General features: G+C 38.5%; 1 protein-coding gene across 1 annotated transcript in view; it reads right to left on the bottom strand.

The window, feature by feature from the left end:
* LOC131959323 (protocadherin-15-like) overlaps positions 1 to 20,931 on the bottom strand; it is a 229,577-nt gene that overhangs the window by 165,465 nt on the left and 43,181 nt on the right. Inside the window, exons 4-7 of the mRNA XM_059324483.1 lie at positions 15,513 to 15,527; positions 14,653 to 14,718; positions 2,994 to 3,154; positions 2,369 to 2,524 (exon numbers count right to left, since the gene is read on the bottom strand). Coding sequence (XP_059180466.1) covers positions 2,369 to 2,524; positions 2,994 to 3,154; positions 14,653 to 14,718; positions 15,513 to 15,527 — 398 coding nt within the window. The remainder of the gene's footprint in view (positions 1 to 2,368; positions 2,525 to 2,993; positions 3,155 to 14,652; positions 14,719 to 15,512; positions 15,528 to 20,931) is intronic.

Below are 20,931 nucleotides of genomic sequence, written 5' to 3'. Positions count from 1 at the left end.
TTCCTAATGAGCAGACCTGCACTAAAAATCTTAATTATTGCACACATCAGAATAAATGTATTCATTTTTATAAATTATTACCGCCAAATTGAGCACATTTACCTCGTGCTGGCGCAGGAACCATATTTTAACGTTTTTTACGATGCATCTCCTAAATTGTATGGTGGCCGCTGAAGTGAACGGAGAGAATTATTTTAGTGGGACTAATGAGAAAGCGGAGAGCTGTGAGAGGTGGCGTGGCGGAGGTGGAGGAGGAAAGACAAGCAGGAATATATCGAGTGTGGCAGAGGAGAGGTGGGAAGGTTGAGAAAAGGTGACATAATGAAGAGCTGGGAGTGGTGAGGGGGCATGGAAGTGGGGGATTGTTGGGAGCTGCAAAAACAGAGAAGAGAGGCCAAGGGAGAGAAAGAGAGAGAGGTTGAGAAGACAGATTGAGTTGGACAGGCTGTGGAAGACTGTATAATGAGATATTCTACTGGGTCCGCCTAGGTCTGTGCTGGCAGCAGGCTACATGTATCCTTGTCCAGTTTTCAGTTTGAGCCTCCTCTAGTTAAATTCTGCTCCCCCAGACTCTGGAGGACACATTAACTGTGGGATTGGCATCTTAAAGACTACTCCAGAAGCCTCAGAATAACACATTTAGATCCTTTCCTCCACTGCCCTCAAAAACTTCTGCTTTTTCCCTGCTTATGGTACTGCCCTTCAAAATGCCATGTACAATACTATTTGGTGGATGTTTTTATTTGAATTACATGGCAGTGTGTGCATACAGCAGGTCAGTGCAGCCTCTAACACTGGCATTGTTAGTGCTACACATGAGCCTGTTACAGTACAGCCGACCTACTGTACTCACACTGGGCTGGACTCTACCCCACCCCCCATCCCCATCCTGTGGTCTGTACAGACATGGGGATGAATGATGATATTGGCATGCCATCAGTGTCGGCTTTAAAATGAAATACTGGCATCTGCTACAAATGAGAATTTCTGCCAGACTACTCCGTTGTGTGATAGCGGAGCAGCCAGCAGCTGGATTTTGCACCCACGGTCAGTAGTGTGTGTGTATAGGCAAACAAATAAACAACAACAACCACAAGGACCATTATTTATTGTGTTATTACATTTGTGGGACGTTTTTACAAGATTGAAAGTTGAAGATTTTCACTTCCCCAAAAACATGATAAGTCCCTGCAAACGTAATAGTTATTACATTTGTGGGAAATCACGTGTTACGTTTGTAGTAGGCAGTGGCTATCACGTATGTGGGATTATTGCATTAAAAGCGGCAGATTTTTATTACGTTTGTGGTTTATTACGTTTGTGGACATTATTACATTTGCAGGCGTTACAGTGTACTTTGGTACAATGCATTTTGTTTGCACAGTACCCGTCTGTTACAGCTCAGATTGAGCCTCATTTCCAGTATTTAAAACATGTTTTGCTGGATTGTATAGGCACATTACGGGCTGTCATTTTGTTTATTTAATGAATTCAGTTAACATTGAGTTTAAATACCACTCTGTATAGCATATGTAGTAATTTAGGCCCGTTTAATCAGCAGTGTGAAAAAGAGGACACTGTCTATTTATATTTTTCAGCTGGCTTTAATTGCTGTACAATGCACTTGCTTTCACATGATGCCTGTGGACAGAGATTACATTATTCACTTGTTTTGCAACTCATGGAATAGGTTCAATTTGCCCTGGTCGGGGCGATAGTTAGGATTGTCTCAGGGACAAGCCAGTTAAAGTAGAACTCATTTAACAGTTTTGTTAATGTTTAAAAATGTTTTACATGATCTACATGGTGCTGTAGTGGTTAGCACTCTTGCCTCACAGCAAGAGGGTCGCCAGTTCAACTCCGGCCTGCAGCTCTTATGTGTGGAGTTTGCATGTCCTCCGCGTTTCAGCAGGTACTGTCACCAGGTACTCCAGTGTTCAAAAACATGCACTTAGGTTTAATTGGTGACTATAAATTGCCCGTAGATGTAAATGAGAACGTGATTGTCAGTCTCAATGTGTCAGCCCTACCATAGTCTGGAGACCTATCCGGGGTGTAGTCTGCCTCTCGCCCAATGTCAAAAATATCACTATATATCAGATATCAGCAAAAATATAACATCATGCATTCCTATTGAGACCCATGGCAGACAGCAGCACTGCAGCACAAGTAAAATAAAAGGCTTGATTTAGGTGAAACAAAGTAAAGTACTTCTACCACTCTCAGTTTTTTTTGGATTTTTCTTAACTTCACTCCATCTTTGTGAGAGAAAGAGCTCTGTATGGTTGTGTGTGTGTGTGTGTGTGTGTGTGTGTGTGTGTGTGTGTGTGTGTGTGTGTGTGTGTGTGTGTGTGTGTGTGTGTTTTACCTCGCTGACAGCCACATAGTATCTTGGCTGTTGGAACTGTGGTGCGTTGTCGTTGCGGTCTCGAACAACGATGCGAACTTCATGTAAAATCACCGTGCCTACAAGCTCGTTGGTGCATTGAACCTGAACCACAATGGACTGAATATACGAGGGGGGCTGGAAAAGGAGAAAAAACCAAAGGCATAAACACATGGTTAGAAGCTACAATTGTGCAGTAGCACTAAATAATTAACCAGGATATAAATCAAAATAAATAAACTATTCCACAGAAAACTGCCAGGCTTCTTGAAATGTACTTTTTTGTGCCAAATCAGACTTTCAGAAACATCTGCTGGATTACTTTACACAGTGAAACAGCAGGAGGTTGCTTGTTTTCCAGTTGAGCTGAAGCTAAAACTTTCTGAGTTCATCACAGTAGTGACTGCTGGAAAAAGTGAGACAACCAGGAAAATTTGCTTCTGCCTTTTTTATCCTCTGAAGTCAAGTGAAAAAAACTCAACTGAACTAAAAAAAATGAAAAGATAGATATTGTTTGTGTGACACACCAGATTCACTAAGATTTTGATCTCTGTGACATTAATGAGCCAAACCAAGGAGAGCAAGATAAGAAGTTGAGTTTTCTTACATCTCTATCCAGAACCCGTCCAGTGCTGTTGAGGTAAAGGGCTTGTTTGGAGGAGTCGAGGATCACCCAGTGGTCGTGGTTATCCTTTAGCGACAGAGAGATGGTACGATTCGGACCCTCGGCTACACCGTTGATCTGCATGTTCTCCACCAATAATGTTCCTGGGGATACAATCAAACACTTGTATTAACCCATCAGCTGGAGAGAGAGTCCTCCAGAGTTCATGGACATAGATTTTAAACACCTTCTGAGGAGAGATCGTCAGAGATCGAATGTTATTAGTGAGAGGAAAGGAGACAGTCCAAAGAGAAGCATGACCTTTTTTCATGTTCTCCTTTAATTACAGCCTATACCTTGAAGTTACATGAAGGTTGTAATCAAGGCTAAGGGTAATGGGATGGAGGAGCACACAAACAGACAGAAAGAAAGAGTAAAAAGCATGTGGAAACTCAATTAAATTCAATAAGGCTGACCAGATATGGGGGCTACTCAGTTCGTCTTCTCTATACCAGTTCCTGGACTACTTAACCCTCCTGCCTCACAAGGGACATATTTGGCTTTTTAATTATTGTTATATTTGTCCTTTTTTTATTTTGGTAATTCAACCTCAGCTCTTGGACACAAAAATTCCCATTGAAAACCACACATTCCATCTTTTTGACCCCATGTCCATTTCAGCATAAAATCATGCATTCTATTATATCAGGCTGATAGAAATTGTGTTTTTTATTTTTACCTACTAACTTATTTTCAACCACAATGTGCCATTGTCTCATGTTTGCCCTATGAGGCAAATGCATGGAATTTTCTGCTTTGCACTAGGGTTATTGCTGCTGTGTTAAGAGCTATGCAGTGTTTGATGTAATGCATTGAAATGAGACATATCCCAGGGCCTTTAAAAAAAAAAAAGAACCTAGCATTAATTCTACAAAATAACCAATTTTTCGATTAAAATCCGACAGTGGCATTGTGTAAACAAAGTGGCATTTTAAGGGCTTAATCTCTGAAAATGTTTGAATATTGTGATGATAAAGACCGAAGTTGGTTAAAACATTTAACTAAGTGAAAGTGGAAAATAATGTTAATATATACACATTTTATTTTAGCAGGTTTAGGAATAAGGTTGTTGTTTTTTTCAAAACAAAACAAAAATTCAAATGCATTAATATTAATGTTGCTGCTAATCATTCACATACAGCAGACTGTGTGGGGAAAAAAAGAAAAAGATATCCTCTGTAGTACTTTGTAAACAAAGAATAATTCAATTTTTTTTCAGGGAAAACAAATAAATATTTGGAAGAGTTTTCAGGACTGAAGGTGATTCAAATATTTCACTAAGTGAAAATGGAAAGTGTATTTATATATAATTTTATGGACGTTTTTTGACTCAGTCATCAGAGGAACTTTTTTATGAGAAGCAAACACAAAATAAAATGAACATTTCAGAGAAAAGAACGTAAACCGAGGACTATTGAAAGAGAGTGAGAGAAATGGAGGAGTGGAAACAGTCAGCTGCGTTATCTCTCAATCAGCGCAAAGCCAAGAAATGCTGCAGCAGAGAAGAGCACGAGGTCAGAGAAGGTAAGTTTTACAAGAAGAAAGTAGAGACAGATGGAGAGTCAGATACACATCTGACTTTATTGATGATTGACAGCGTCTGTGAAAACTGAACCCTGCTTCCAAACTTTTCAAACTGTTTGCATTGGTGCCTCAATAACAAAACTCCTACACAGGTCAAATATGTCCAAATGAATTAAACTGCTGGACATAAAATGTCTATTTTTTATTTATACTTCACATGCTTATTCATGTCTTATTAGTTTCATAAATATATGCATGGTTGTCAAGACCAGCCATCAGCGGTCCTGGGTCTTTTTTTTTTATAATGCGAAATATTATAACAGAAGATGTGCATAAAATATGTGAGGAAGGAAGAAAAAACAACAGTTTAACCACTTGACTCTGTACAGCTCCAAATCATAAGAGACCCATTAGCAGGCCCTACACGCTGCATTATTAATCCCCAAGAACCTTTGCATGTTTGAGTACAAAAGTATTCCTTGAGCATTTTATTAGACTCCGCAGGTTTTCAGTCTAAGACACAATTTTTGGTGTGAAAGTGTGTGTTACGTAAGGGCAACAAATCGCAATTATTTTCTACATTTATCCCAAAAGTGTCCTTACCATGTTGTCGCAGTCCAAGATGTCTCAAAGTGTCTTTTTTTATCGATCAAAAACCCAAAGACATTCAATTTAATGCGATTTAAAACCTAAAATAGCAGGAAAATAATTTATTTGAGAAGCTGAAAACCACATCTTATGCATGTTTCCATAAGAAAAACTTTGACATTTAATTGTAATTAAATAATTAAATAATAATAATTAAAATAGTTGAGATTATATTTCTGTCAATGAACTGATCGATTAGTTGAGTAGGTGTGGCGTTAGATTGTAATTGGAGAAAGAGCAAAAATTAATAAGGGATTAAATTTGGTATCGGTCCTTTTATTAGTGTGTGTGTGTGTGTGTGTGTGTGTGTGTGTGTGACAAAGATTCCTCTGCAGCACCATACAGAGATTAATTCGGACAGAGAGAGAAAGTTGAGAAGGGTTGTGTTTGCTCTCTTTTGTGTGTGTGTGTGTGTGTGTGTGTGTGTGTGTGTGTGTGTGTGTGTGTGTGCAGGTATTGTGTGCATCCTACAAAACTTCGGACTTTCCCTCCTTGCGCCCACACACATCTGAACACATACAACAACATGAACACACATAGTGAACGGTCTCATATCTGATCTGCCAGACATAAAATTGGGTCATGCCCTTCTGTGCTGCCATGGAAACCGTGTTGAATGCCTTGCTGTGATTCGCTGATGTTAAATAAACGGGGAAATTTAATGAAATTGGTTTCTTTATATGAGAAATGGGATAGAAAAAAGAATTCATTAGAGGAGTTTCATTCCTTGACATCTTTTGACTGTCTCTCTTCTGGGTTTCTGCTTCTGTCTTGCAAAAAGAGTAAAAAACCCACAAGTACAGGCAAAGAAGAAAGAGACAGATAGTGCCCACACCTTGTGTAACTGTATCTAATTTAATTCCATAGACCATCTTATATAAATGGGCTCTTTTCACAGTGACCTCACCTCGTGGGATGTGTGACTGAATGCTGCACTCAGCAGCACCTGATTAAATTGACCCACGTGTTAAAGCGTACAGGCAGAACGGCGTGAATGTGCAAGTGTGTGAGCAGAAACACGGAGAGCACAGAGAAAGAACTGTCCAAGAAAAAGAAGCACAAAGAGCAATTAGAGAGCAGGAGAAATGAAAAAGATAGCAAAAGGAAAGTGAGGCGAGAAGAAAGATTGGGTTGAATGAAAGGTTGAGAGACATAAAGAGTAAAGAGAATATTAGGAGGAAATAGAGAGAAAATGAGCATTGTGGCGGCGCATTAATAGAATTTTTACAGGACATTAGCTTAACTGGATGTGGTGACAGGTACGAGCCATGGACTGGAAAGTAATTGCCACATCCACCTGCTACTGCAGCTCTTGGTGGGTGCACGAAGGGAGATTTAAGGTGAATATCAGTACAGTAGAGGACAGGTCACGCACGGAAAATTACCTTCATTAAAGCAAAATTAAGAAGCGGGAACCTCTGGGTGGTAAAGAGTAAAGCTAATGCTAAAGTTCCTTAAACCTGCATTCTGTCAAATGACCAGCAGGGGGCGACTCTACTGGCTTCAAATACAAGTCTGAGAAGTGAATTTGGGGGTGGGGTGTGGGGGTGGGGGGGCTATTCATTTAGGATACAGAACGTTTTGAAGCTGATAGCAATTTGCCTCCTTTTTGCACATGATTGCAATTATACAAGTGGCAGAGTATATGCGCTAGAGTTTAAACTGCCAGTCTGATGTGTACTTGTGCTAGGCTTGTGCTGTTTTTGTTTTAACAAACCGGGCTCGGCTCATTTAACTGCAAGTATGTGTGTCAGCGCAGTTAGGGGCGCAATTCACCCTTTGCGGTGCTTTGAGAATTACATGGCTTGTTTTGCCTTATTTGCACGTTTAGCAGCCGCAAAAGCCTCACGATTATTTTGTGAATTTTCCCAACTGTATAGAAATCTGTGAGAAAACTTGATTGATTACCTCAGTAAACAGATATACAGAGAATGTGGTCTCAATTGGAAGTCTTCTTCAAAACAGCATGATGTTGTTTAGAGTAAGATAGGCAATAACGCAGGGTATGCTTTAGTGTATGGCTAGCTTGTGAGTAACAGGTCGCTACAATGGCACACTTGTGTCTGTGTTTTCGCTTTGACCCTTTTAACTAATAAAGTTAACTGTAAGTTTTTGGTCCCCTAAAAATCTCTTGCCTAGCATTTCATTGTACTAAAAGACACTCTCAGGAGTTGGTGGTTCATTTTTAATTACAGATGCACCGTGCTATCCAAGCGAGCTAGCTAGAGCTTGCATTCACTGGTTACTTAGAGTTCTCTTCCACAGATCCACCCTCCTGTCCTAACATGGTCACTTCTGAACCTCTAGGGTTAAAAAATTATTAAAATGTAGAAGTGCCAAAACTGCAGTTCCTTGAAAGGCCAGTTGAGGCTGGCTGTGAAAGCGCCTCCACCCCTAGAGACTTTCATGTAAACCTTCTGGTCAAATTTAGGGAACTACATCCTTATTATTATGTACAGTCTATTTTTCTGGCTCCAAAAAGACAAACTATGGGCGACGACATGGTGGCTACGTCTACTCCTTTTATACAGTTTTTGAGCTATAATCAAACCATTTTTTCGGAAACATTAGATTCCATTAATACTTGTATCTACAGTGAGTCAAAGGCTTCCATTGGCTTAGCAACACTGATGTTTATCTTCAGTGAAATGAAGGACTAGATAGGCACATCCGGCAAACCACATTAAAATATATTCACTGTATGCTGACAATGAATATCTTTTTTGTGGAAAGGCCAAGGGCAGTCATGTTTTTAATTTCTTCTGAAAATTGTTGGAGAGCCTCAGGTGTGTTTACCGAACAAAAAAGCACAGGAATTTCTACTTTCTCTTTTTACTGTTGCTTTTCTTGATAATTCAGTCTTCATGGTCAGTTTTTTTGTTTATCCATGCACATGTGATATTAGAATATAATGATAACATTAATGTCTTTTTGTCACGATGAACTCTACCCTGATATGAACCTGAATGTAGTGAAACAACTTCAGTGGACAGCCCTTTAGGTGATTTATTTTGCTGCTGGAAAGAGCAGCTGGGATGCTTTCCCTATCCATGTACTGAATAATAACTATTTTATTTGGCGTCAGGAGCCCTACAGCATTATCAGTGGTCAAGCTGGATTAGCAAAGCTGAGTACATTTACAGCAGAACACCAACAATGTTAGAGCAGTAAGCGAAGATGATTGTAGGCCATTACATGCAATTTTGTATGCTGATGCAGCATGTATTATCTCCTAATGATAAATGTAATGCATCATTGTGTATTTTATTGTAAAGACTCCTGCTGCAGATACTGGTGACTCTTTGCTAAATGTGTGTGTGTGTTCTGTGCATGTTCGTGTCACCCCACTCCCATTCCCACACATATCCACTCATAATCACCCTTTTACTTGATATTATTAAAATCGAACTCCTAATTTCAATATTATCTTCTTCTATGACATACCCCCGAGGTAAAAAAAAAAATCTTGTTACTCTCCCTCCCTCCGCATCTTTTCTTTCCTCGAGTCTCTCTCTCTCTCTTTCCCCACACCAACCCAAGATAATGACCCTAATGCGCGATTCTCTATTAAATCTGTAACACTATTTCCCATCCACAGAGCAACACATGGCATTATGAATACAAACCATTCCAATACTAAATTATTCTCTGACAGCGCTGTTAGGAAGATTACTGCAGAGATAGGCATAAACACACTTGTACATAGAGTGTGCACACAATGAGCACATCAACACAAAGAGACCACGTCACGCAATGCACTCAAGGTTGTTAGGCTGTTAGACGCACACACACATATGTACACATATGTGGCACATATTTCAGCTGCAGGAGGTTTTAACCTCATTCCACTGCAAAACACTCCATTAAATACATAAAGCCATTTTATAACCAACTCTAATGGAAAGTGTGGTATTGCCACACATGCATAATCAGACCAAGGAAACATTATGGCCGCCTCAAACAATCTGCAAGGCTAGAATTGTATTAGGATAACTTGGATTGAAACAAACTTATGCAGCTAAAAAGGCAGGACACAATTTTCACTCACTGCGAGTGCATCTATTTTTGTCTGACTCACTTTTACGGTTTGAATTACTAACTTAAATCTCTCTCAAACAATATCTTCCTACTGTATGGCTGTTTATATCTAAATGTGCAATAAAAGCAGAAAAATGTCGATATGCTCATCTGAGTAATCTCGTGTTAAGTGTCCTCGCAATAAGCATAACAGCAGCAATGAACCTCTGATAAGCGTAGGTTAAACCTACAGAGTATGAGAGTATTTTTAAACTCAGTGTTCTGAAATTAATCAAATACCAAACATTAGATATGACAGTAAAGGACAGCACATACAATATTTATCTTTCATAAAATATGAGGTCTCTATGTAAATGTCCTCTATCAAGGTTTGTGTGTGAGAAATTATATAAATAATACAGTAGTTCTATTTTATATTAGACTACAATAATGCTGATTGGGAAAGCACAGCATTAGACATTTTTTTATATTGTGTAATTTTTTTGATTCTCAAAATGTGTAAAAATTCTGAAAATGTCATCCACCATTAAAATACTAAAACAAAAAATACTGTAATTTATTTGAATATTTTTTATTTATAAATTGATTAAATTCAGACAAACAAACACTTACAGTTTAAACCAGAAGTTTACATACACTATATAAAAAGACACATATGCTTTTTTCGCACTGTCTGACATGAAATCACTTTCATGATGAAAAAAAAGCCAGATTACAGTTTTGTCAGACCACAGGACATGTCTCCAAAAATTAAGGTCTTTGTGTGCATTTGCAAACTGTAATCTGGCTTTTTTTATGTTTATTTTGGAGTAATGGCTTCTTCCTGGCACAGTGGCCTTTCAGCCCATGTCTCAGGACTCGTTTCACTGGATAATGACACACTTTTGCTTTTGTTCCTGGGTTGATATGCACATTTTGGACCAAAGCACGTTCATCTCTGGAACACAGAACCCGTCTCCTTCCTGAGCGGTATGATGTCTGGACATTCCCATGGTGTTTATACTTGGGTATAATTATTTGAACAGATGAATGTGGCACCTTCTGGAAATTGCACCCAAGGATGAACCAGACTTTTGCAAGTGATTTCTTGATTTCTTTTGACTTTCCCATGATTTTTTTAAATTTATTTTTTAAATTTTGATATTTTTTGGCCATTTTTGGGCTTTATTGATAGAGACAGAGTGAAGGGGGAGACAGAGGGGAGGACATGCGGGAAAGGGCTCCGAGCCGGATTCGAACCGCTTGCGAGGACAATGCCTCTATGGTACGCGCTCTACCAGGTGTGCCACCGGGAACGCCCTGACTTTCCCATGATTTAACACAAAGAAGCAGTGTGTTTCAGGTGTACCTTAAAATACCTATAAAATAAAAAAATAAACCTATCAGAAGCTTCCAAAGACATGACAGCATCATCTGGGCTTTCCCAAATTGTTTCAAGGCATAATAATGTTAGTGTATGTAAACTTCTGACTTTGAAGAAAGTAATAAAAAATTGTCCAAAAAAATCCTTCTCTCATTATTCTGGCATTTAGCCAATAGAAATAATTTTGGTAATCCTAACGGACCTAAAACAGGAAAAGTGATTGTCTGATTTCATGTCAGACAGTGAGAAAAAAAGCATATGTGTCTTTTTATATAGTGTATGTAAACTTCTGGTTTCAACTGTATATACATATACATATACATATTATTATTATTATTAGTAGTAGTAGTAGAAGTAGTAGTAGTAGTAGTAGTAGTAGTAGTATCGTTATTATTTATTTAATTTTTTTAAATAGAGGTGTCTTTGAGTCATGCATGTATAATTGGAAATACTGTGTGAAAAACTAAAGTTAAAAAAAAACAAAAAAAATAAACATGGTCTCAAGTCACATAATTATCAGTCCCAGGCTGATGTGCAGTAAACACTAATCTGAATAAAGAATATCAAAGAATACACTACAAATATAAATTATAAGAACTTAAAGGATGAATAGCTTAATAGGATGCATTAAGTCATATCAGATGCAGACATGCCAGCTGGGTAGACGGAGGCGCGGCTCTCCTCTCTGTCTGGTGTTGCTATGCTAATCTCTTCTTATGTCATTTAGGATTACAGCGATCGGGCTCACTATATAAAACTTTGCTGAAAAGCAGACATGGCAAACATTATGACATGTTTCTGTTGCTGTACAGTCATCTATAGTCTGGAGATAAGAGGGTACGTTTCACCTCAGTGAAAGATTTAGCGGCCAACATGAGCCTTAATTTACTTGTGCCCAAAATACGTCTTAAAAACATCAATTACAGTGCGATCCTTCCACTAATAATCTTCCCATAACCTCACAAAAATGCTGCTCATTAAACAAGCCTCACTAAAACACACTCCTCAGCAGGCTCTGGCATTGTATGTTTGTTTATATTCTTCTGCACGGTCTAAATGGCAGATCCATCAAATCCAGGAGCCACTAATTACCTAAGAAGGTCTTAAACAGTTTGTGCTAACTCTGGAGACAAAAATACGCTGAAGATATTTCCTTTGGTGTTGAGATAAAAGGTGTCTGAAAACTCTGGCAGCCTTATTTTTGTTTAGATGGCATGCGAGGAAAGAGGAGAGAAGAAAAGAGAAGAGAAGAAAAAATAGATATTTGTCTCAAATATTCAAATTGGGAGTTCTAGTCAAACAAATGTCCAGCGTCTGATAATATCCTCTCAAGGATTTAGTTGCTAAACAGCCATTTGACACACATCAAGTTCTGTGGAACCAAAATTAATAATACCCCTGTTTAATAAGAAGCTACAGCCAGCAGCTGTTAACAAAGCCTGTCATACAAACTGGAAACAGGGGAATCAGTTGGCCAGGCTCTGCCCAAAGGTAACTTATCTGCCCGCCACGCCTACAGCTCCCCAACTAGCATGTCATATCTTATTTCTTAAATCCGTTAGAAAACTGAGGCGTGTCTGGCCTCGCCCCCTCACTGCGACGTATGTTGTTGTCGTGGCTATCATTGTCATGATGTGTTGGTTTATGTTTGGTCAATTATGTGTATGATCTTGCACATCTTGTTATTGTGTAAGATGTTGTTCTGTTTCGAATCAAACTATATTGTGTGGTGATGTCTCCCATCCCCCTGTGTTATTATATTATATATTATATTATATATTGTTTATATTTATTTTGTAGGTGCGTATGTATGTGTGTATATATATATATATGTATATATATATAATTATTATTATTTAAAAAATATATATTATTATCTTTTTTTATTTTTTGTTTATTTAATTAGTTATTTTATCTAGTCTTGTTTATTTGTTTTCTCTTTCTTTCCTCTTCCCTCTCTTCTCGCGTTAGCGCTTCTTGCTTTGTTTGCCTATTTATTTTCATTGTGTTATACATATAAGTGAGCCATGTTATATATATTTATATATATGTTGTAGCATCTGCCCCTCATCCACATACACACACGCACACACACACGCACATACACCTGTGATGCCTCTGTACAAATCGTTTATCATTTATGTTTTTTTGTTGTTTGCGCTGTATGTCTGCTGTCTCTACTTGTGGTCCACATGGTGTAGTGTATTTGTCTCTCATGTCACCTTGTTTGTTACGTCATTTCACCAATAAAAAAAAAGAAAAAGAAAACTGAGGTGTAAAACAATAATTTGTGGGTATACAGGGTATATTGTTTGGGACTATTTATTTGGTGCAGTGACTTCCTGCCGAGCAACAGTTGAGACTTAAGACAAGATATACCTTATTAATGAAGCTTCTTCTTTCACACACAGTTCCTGGTAATTAGGAATTGATTGTGATTTTCATTATTCACACACCCACTACATGGGGAGAGTGCAAAGGACAATTCAGCAAGTGGTGGTAATGCAACACCTATTGATGCCAACCACCATCAAACTCAACAGGAGAAGAAGAGAATGTGGCAAGACTTATTTTCTGGAACACAGCGGGATAAGAGTGGTTTTTGTTTAGTGCCAATATTCTTCACCTGTGAAACAATTGGTGTAGATTCATGCTGGGTGATATGACAATTTAATTTTTTTTCTATCACAATGTTAAAAAACAGTAGCCAGAACTGCATAATGGCAAGATTTACTAATTTAACGATGCTTTATATTCTGATCCCTGAGAAAATACTCATACTAATTATTTATCAAGTATTTAATTCAGACAGGAGTATACAAAAAATAGGCTTTACCGTGTGGTTATTTCATATAGACTTCTTGTTTATTAAAGTACCATAAGAAACTATATACAGGTGCATCTCAATCAATTAGAACATCATGGAAAAGTCAATTTCCAGTAGTTCAAGTCAAATAGCATGAGCTGTCCGTGGTACTGAAACAACAACCGCCGTTAATGTGAGAATTCTGTCTGATGCAGGCCTATGTTATGCTGTGCGTTAACACCTTATCTACTGATTGGGTTCATCTGTATTCGGCACTTTGTGCAATAAAATGATTTATTGTGCCATGCCATAGAGCCGATACACATGTTTTGTTTTTACTGTTGTATTGTGTACAGCCTTTATCGAGCTCTGTTGGGAAAGCGTGTGTTATAGGCAGTGTTTTGCTGTCATTTCCTTTGTAATGCATAATGTTGCGAAGTAAAATAGTCACTGTTTTTCCAGTTTGTCAATAATTGTCATTTTTAAAGTTCTAAATTAGCTATAGTTAGTTATATTTTATAGTATAGTTATTTTTTATAGTTCTAAAGAGTCTTTTTTTCTGGGAAAAGATGGCCCATCCACTTTTGTACTGGCCCACCCGAAATATTATTTCTGCCGCTCCACATGAAAGTGTTTTTTTATGGACGTAACCCTTTATGTGCCTGTTCCTACAATATTACTGTTTCATTCACAACCGACACACAGCCAAAATGTCTTTTTCTCTGAGACAGGGGACAGACTGCATGTCTGAAAGGGTCTTATCTTCCAAAAGTAAAAAGGCTACTTCTTTGCCCCTGTTTTCAGTCCTAAGGCTAAGCTAAGCTATCCTACTAGCCTGGGTGTGGCTCCACATTTAAAATTCTGTAACACAAGCACACACAGAAAGCCCCTCATATATCGTTGTTGTTGATGCTCATAGACGGTGAATAAGCTTAAATTGAATGACCTAATGTCTTATCTTCTGGGACAGGGATCCAACCCTGACACAGTCGGCACAAACCTAATGAATATTAATGAGTGCAGGTTACATGCCATGCCAATCAGCATCGGCTGCAAAGGTCAAAATCATCTAAGAGTGTTTGTTTAACATACGGTAAAAGGTGATGATTATCTTAAAAAATCTGTTGTTTTAATTAAAGCAAAAGTGTTCGCCTGTCACAGCCAGAGTTATAGGCCTCGATTAAAGTTCCAGTATAGAATGAAGAAGTAGCTGAATACTTTACCGTTGGGGCTTTCTTCATCTATGGCAACGATGGTAGCAGGAGGACCCGACCGAGATAGTTTACATTCTGGAAAGGTGAAAAGGAAAAAGGGGAACATTTAGAGTTCACATTTGCATTTTGTCGGGTTTCGCTTCTTTATATCTATTATCAGAAAGCATGAAGCATATGGAGGTTGGTATTTAGGAAAGGAAGGAAGAAGGAAAATGTTTAAAAATGTTTTGCAAGTTTCATCTTTTCAAAATAAGTGGCTGCTGCACACACCGGTATCTCCCTTTGAAATGGATTTGGGCTGTGCATATAGGGGTTAGGGCTAGTGGTTAGGGTTTATGGTTAGGGTTAACCCTAACACCAATGGAATTTAAGAACTTAAAGGAGCGAAGGTGAACATTGGCCACGAGAAAAAAGACTGAGGAGCAAAGGGGCTAGCAGAATGGAGTGATAAAGGAGATAAAACTGGAGTCTAGGGAGAAGAAAATGACAGGGAGACGGATAAAATAAGTAAATATAGACATGTAAAACCATTGCTGTAAAGTCGACAGCAATAAATATTTAGACATTATAAAGGATAAGCCTGGTAGATATAATCTATAGCTTATTAACCTCTTCTATCTGCAGTGAGAGGAAATGGGTTGTGTAGGATAAGAGCCGAGGAATTATAATTAGAGTGAAATGTAGTTGCAAAAGAAATGAGGTAAGGGAGGCAGGACTTCACAGAAAGGGAAGACTAATGCCCATTTTTTCAATGGTAAGGACAGAAATAAACCCCTGCAGTCATCTCTGTAGGGTTAGCAGGGGTTAATAAACCAGCACAGTGACTGAACACACAGTTAACAGAAGAAGAAAGAAGAGATAGTCCTTACCCTCATATTGCCAGTCTGCAGTTTGAAACATCCCACCAGGGAGGAGGAGAGGAGAAAGAAGGGAAAAGCATACGAGAAAAATAAGAATTAGAGATAAGAATTAACCTTAAGCAGAATAAGAGATAGAAAAAGAGGAGAGTTGAACATGAAGTGGGTTTGAAGTTTTGAAAAACATGGGCGAAATAAAGTGTAGGCAAGTGTAAAGTAACAAAAAAGTGCTGCGAGGTATGGATATTTGCATGTACAGTATACAAATGTTGATGTGCTTATCTTCATACATTTTTACACCTCCATGCACTGCCACAACAGGCTCTTACTGTGCGACTATTAACCCAAGTTGAAAGCTTAATACAGTCCCATTCAGAGGGGGGGAAACAGCAGCAACATTCAAGGATTCTGCTTCATCCCTCTGTCCTCGCCAGAATATGAATAACACCCACATTCATCAGACAGGCCAACATTATTGTTCAGCTCTCGAGGATGGTTGGGAAAAAAATCCCAGCGGGAGGCTGGAAGACGGATATCTGCTCACCTAGAAAATAGACTGCATGGAACAATGATCACACTTTCTCTCACACTCACTCAGTCTCTCTGGCTCCACAATTAAACATTACAACTGTGTGACATCATAGATTATCTCAGGATTCATTGGTATTGTGTCTTGTTTCTTGCTATGGGAGATGGTATTGAGTGTTCCCAAATATAGATTAAATTGTCCTGGGGATCTGAATTAGCTTATCTTATTAGCTGAAAACGATTGGTTTCCCAATTTGTCATGCTGAAAGAACATTTTCTTAGCTAAAGGGCGTGCTGATTTAAAACTGACCCCCTTATCAAGCTAAATGCTAGCTTGTGAACTTCACATTATACACTGTGTGTTGAATGTAGCACGGATGTGAGCTTGTTTTATAAGTGTATGAAATATCTACTGGCAACTATGCTACAACATGTTCATCTGTGTCATATTAGCTTGTTAGCTTGTCAACAGATATGGCATTTGTTAGCAACTTGGCAGTTTTTCGAGATAGCATTTGGAGATGATTATTTTGTCAAGCAGCAACAAGCTCAACCTGTGGCATACTTTTGTGTCCAGTTAATAAAAACAAACTCAAACTTCTTTAAACTTAAAAACAAAAATAACCCTAATTTTCTCCCAGTTCTTGTCCATGCTAACCTGTTAGCTACGTGAGTGATGCTAATCAGCCAAGTCACTATGAAAATGTTTTATAAACATATAATTTGCTTTGCAAAGTACGTTGTGGATAAAACAATGTTTGCTCGGATTAGCTACAATGACAAAGCTTTTTTAGAAATTCTTATTATATATAGGGAATGGGAATTGCAAAGCATTCTGAGGCAGCTCCGCCATTTTTGAGGATAGCTCACATAGCTATGGTAGTGATCATCTTCCTTCATCTGTCTAGTTATCCGTCAATCGTTCATCATCTACAAACTACTATAAATCTACTAATAAATATACATTGTCATTTAGCAGACGCTTATATTCAAAGTGACATACATTTGAGAGATCATACAACACAAGCAAGGATGAAGTCAAGAAACAACACAAGAATAAGCAAGAAAAAGTGACATGTACTAAGTTGAGTCCTGTTAGGACGTAAGTGCTTTTAGGACATAATAATGTCAGAAATGTATAAGTATGCCAGGCAGACAAATGCCCAAAAAAGAAAAGCTCCTGCCAGAAGTAATTGAGCAATAAATGACCATAAGTCTGTGATCCTTACAAATTAAGAGGTAACCAATAGTCAACAGATCTTAACAGCTTGCTACCCATTGCGGCCACTGATGTATATCTGTATATCTGTTTGCTGTTGGCACCTGCACGATTAAGCAATTCAACAACTTTAAATCTTTGGAGATCCAATTTACGAACAGGTGGGTACAGGACCTACAAGCCAAATATATAGTCACTCTGACATACTAGCTCATGCTATGCTAACTAAATGCCAACAAAACGTCAGCTTATCATGAATAATTTATCTAACAGTATTTAGCAAAATGAAATGAATAACATTAGCATATCTTTGTGTCTGATTGTATACTTTATACCACATATTGAATCCTATTCACTGTGTACTGTTTAGTGTTAGCTCAGCAGTTCTTTCTGTCTAAAATTTAAACAGTGTTGCCAATTTTCTTTTCAATGAAAGTAGCCAGATTATCAAGAATAGAGGAAGAGACCCCGGGCTGTTGGCAGAAGAGCCATAGAGTGTGATAACTCTAATAAATTACAATATGTTTCTTCCTTTTCCCCTGATGGTCTTTAAAAGTCACTAAATTTGTCACTAGTTGCTTTTTAAAAATGAAGTCCCTAAGAGGGTCTGAAAATGTGCTAAATTTAGCGAGAAAGTTGCCAAATTGGCAATACTGCAGTAAACAAAGGTCCATGTTGCGTCTCTCGCTTGGTGTTAGTTTTAGATGAATAAATACTCACTAGAGTAGATAATTCTTTGGGTTAAACATTAAAGGAACAGTTCAGCCTTTTGGGAAATACATTTTCATTTTCAGAGTGTGATGAGGAAAAAACAATAATTTGTGATTCTTGGCAAATAGCCGGACACAGTGACCTCCTGGAAATGGTTGCCCCTTATAACTCCCCTGTAAAACAACAAATTGACATTATTTACATGATTAGTGAGATTCCGAGGTAGTGCTTGGTGGAGTTCTGACCTGTGGAGAAAAACAGGCGAGTTGTTTTCCCCTGTGTCCCGTCTTTATACTGAGCAAAACCCTTATTTAATGAACAGTTATGAGATCTAACTTTTGGAGAGAAAACAAATAAGCATATTCCCCAAAATGTCTTTATTTAATGTTACTTTCTAACCAAGGGAATTAAGTTGTCTAAACATAAATGTAAAGATGCTAATGGTGCTGTATTTGTCTTGGTTGGATAATATAAGAAAAACAAATTAACTATGTGAGTGGTTTGCCGATACATTCCACCATTATTATCGCTGCAAAACATAGTAGTTTCTTTTGAGAGCGAGTTGTGCCGACTGATTATTTTTAAGGCTTTATGTGCGTGCGGTTCACGCTGTACCTTTAGTTCCACCTCTCCGTGCAGGTGCCCCGACCAATGTGAACCCTCATTAGCTTTCCTACCACATGCATGGCCTGGTTGCTTGTGCCTTCATTCACCATCCAAGGTCTCTGTGGCGGGGAGGGGAAATTTTTTACCCCGTAACCCTTTTGAAGCTCTTCTGTGGGTGCATCTCAGGTTAGCAATCCAGAAAGATGCATGAGCCATGGAACAATAGTCACTAGTTACATCACACTCTACCAGCTGGCCTGCATGTGTGTGTGTGTGTGTGTGTGTGTGTGTAGCAGATGACAGATGTGTATCCCCTGCTTGACTGCCTTTTTATCCTTCAGTGTAAGCTGATGCCCCTCATTTATTACTAACCAGCCATTTGTTCTCTATGGGGCATCTCTATCTCTTTCTCTGCCCTCGGTTTCTTCCCTCCTCTGTCTCTTCTCATCCGCCTCCCTGTCTTTACCTGTCAGTCTGCTTTCCCCCGCAAATAATAAAAATTAAATGGGACGAAACAGTAAACAGTCCGTGCTGTAACTTAAACTGACAGGCGAACACGGTGAGATTTCAAATTGAAATTAGCTTTTAAGATCTGTATATCCAGAACGGATAGGCAATGCTCATTTAAAGTCCAATTTCTCTCTGTTTAGGATCAATTCAAAGAAATTTGTGCCCCTTCTTTTTAAGTTCTTGATTAAAACAAATGCCTTCATGTATTATTGTTAGCAGGTCCTAAATGTAATCATGTGTTAAAGTAATTTCCTTTCTTTGTGCATGACAGTTTACTCAAGGTTGAAGATCTTGAGAGGAAATTCGCTTTGAAGAGTCAATTGCAAAGAAATGCAAATTCTCTGCTCTCCTTTCACATAGGTCACAGGCACATTTCCTCACGAGAGTGCACTTGTTTGTATGAGACATCCAATAAAAGGGCCCCTATAGCACAGTTAGTGTTCTCTTGTATGCAGCTACTTATCCTCCTTAAGTGTCCACTCGTGCTCACCCTCAAAAGTTTACTTCTGCATTTCTTCCCTCATCGATATGTACTTGTCTTCCTGTAAGCACTCACTTATTCTCAGATAAGTGCAAACTTCTTCTCTAAAAGTTTCTGGAGAAAGAAAATAATCACCGAAATGACTTTGTGCATGAGCAAGTGAATAAATCCATCTAATGCCAGGTTTCTGTCAAGCTGATGAAAAGCTCCACGGAGAGCTGTATGAGGGGAATGGGAGGTTGAACGTTCAAGGTGTGGACCACATGAAAAAAATGTTTTTAAAAAGACTTTGAAATAGACCTCTCTGTTCAGACAATATCACAATCAGTCAATGAGAAAAGATCAGATTTATCATCCACCCAACGCCTCTTTATTTAAACCTGGAGTGTTTCAATCAATATCTTCCTTATTTACTATTTAAATTCTGTCCATCTAAATTTGGCAAGTGCAATAAGCAGGTACGGGTTGCCAAGGGAGGCAGGGAAAAAAAGTCCCCATTAAGGACAAAGTTGACGAAGAAAGAAGAGAGAGAGAAGTGACTGTGACTGCAGATGAAGAACACAGCAATCATCTGAGAGTCCAAACAGGCTACTGTTGTTCAGTACACACAGACACAGCTAAGCAACTGTCTCCAGGATACACACATATGCTGCTTAGGAACCATTTCTTCGTGACACAACTCCATGTGCACATTCACACAGCTTAACACAGTTTACACAATGGAGCCCATATGCCAGTCTGCACTCACACACTCACACATGCTCGAGTTACCATAAAATATACATGCTGAGACTGTGACTCAATAGGGCACCTGGACAACGCTGATTGTGGGTTTGTGTGTCTATCGGATACGTAGAATGAGTCACTCTGCAGAGAAAATCTGCAGAAAACAAATGTATTAATATCTGCTTTCATGGGATCTTACTGTCACAATCCTGAAAGGAATACTTCACTGCCAAAATGACCATTTTTCTATTAGTTGCTCACGCCATGAAAGCTTTGTTGTCCTATACACACTCTTAACACCACTCATAATCCAAGTCTCATTCATCCAGTTGTAGGCTCAGTACTTCCCAAACACATGCCATTTTTGATAGAATCTTAGCATTTAAAACACTTTTGCATGGTCTGAACGAGCAAAGGATGAGTTATTGATATACAAATGGTTATTTTGAAGGTATTCATTACTTAACTATTTTACCTTTAAAATAATGTTGATGCTACATTGAGTGCTACCAATCGCCTTGATGCTACATTGACTGCTACCAAACGCCTTGATGCTACATTGACTGCTACCAAACGCCTGATTCTGCACTGTGTAACTTTGAGGGGCGGATACAAACACACTAACACACTTTCCTGATGAATTTCCTGAT

This window comes from Centropristis striata, chromosome 21 (assembly GCF_030273125.1).
Source record: "Centropristis striata isolate RG_2023a ecotype Rhode Island chromosome 21, C.striata_1.0, whole genome shotgun sequence".
Taxonomy (NCBI): domain Eukaryota; kingdom Metazoa; phylum Chordata; class Actinopteri; order Perciformes; family Serranidae; genus Centropristis; species Centropristis striata.
Note: the sequence above shows the minus strand (reverse complement) of the source record. Positions and strands in the feature narration are given on the sequence as shown.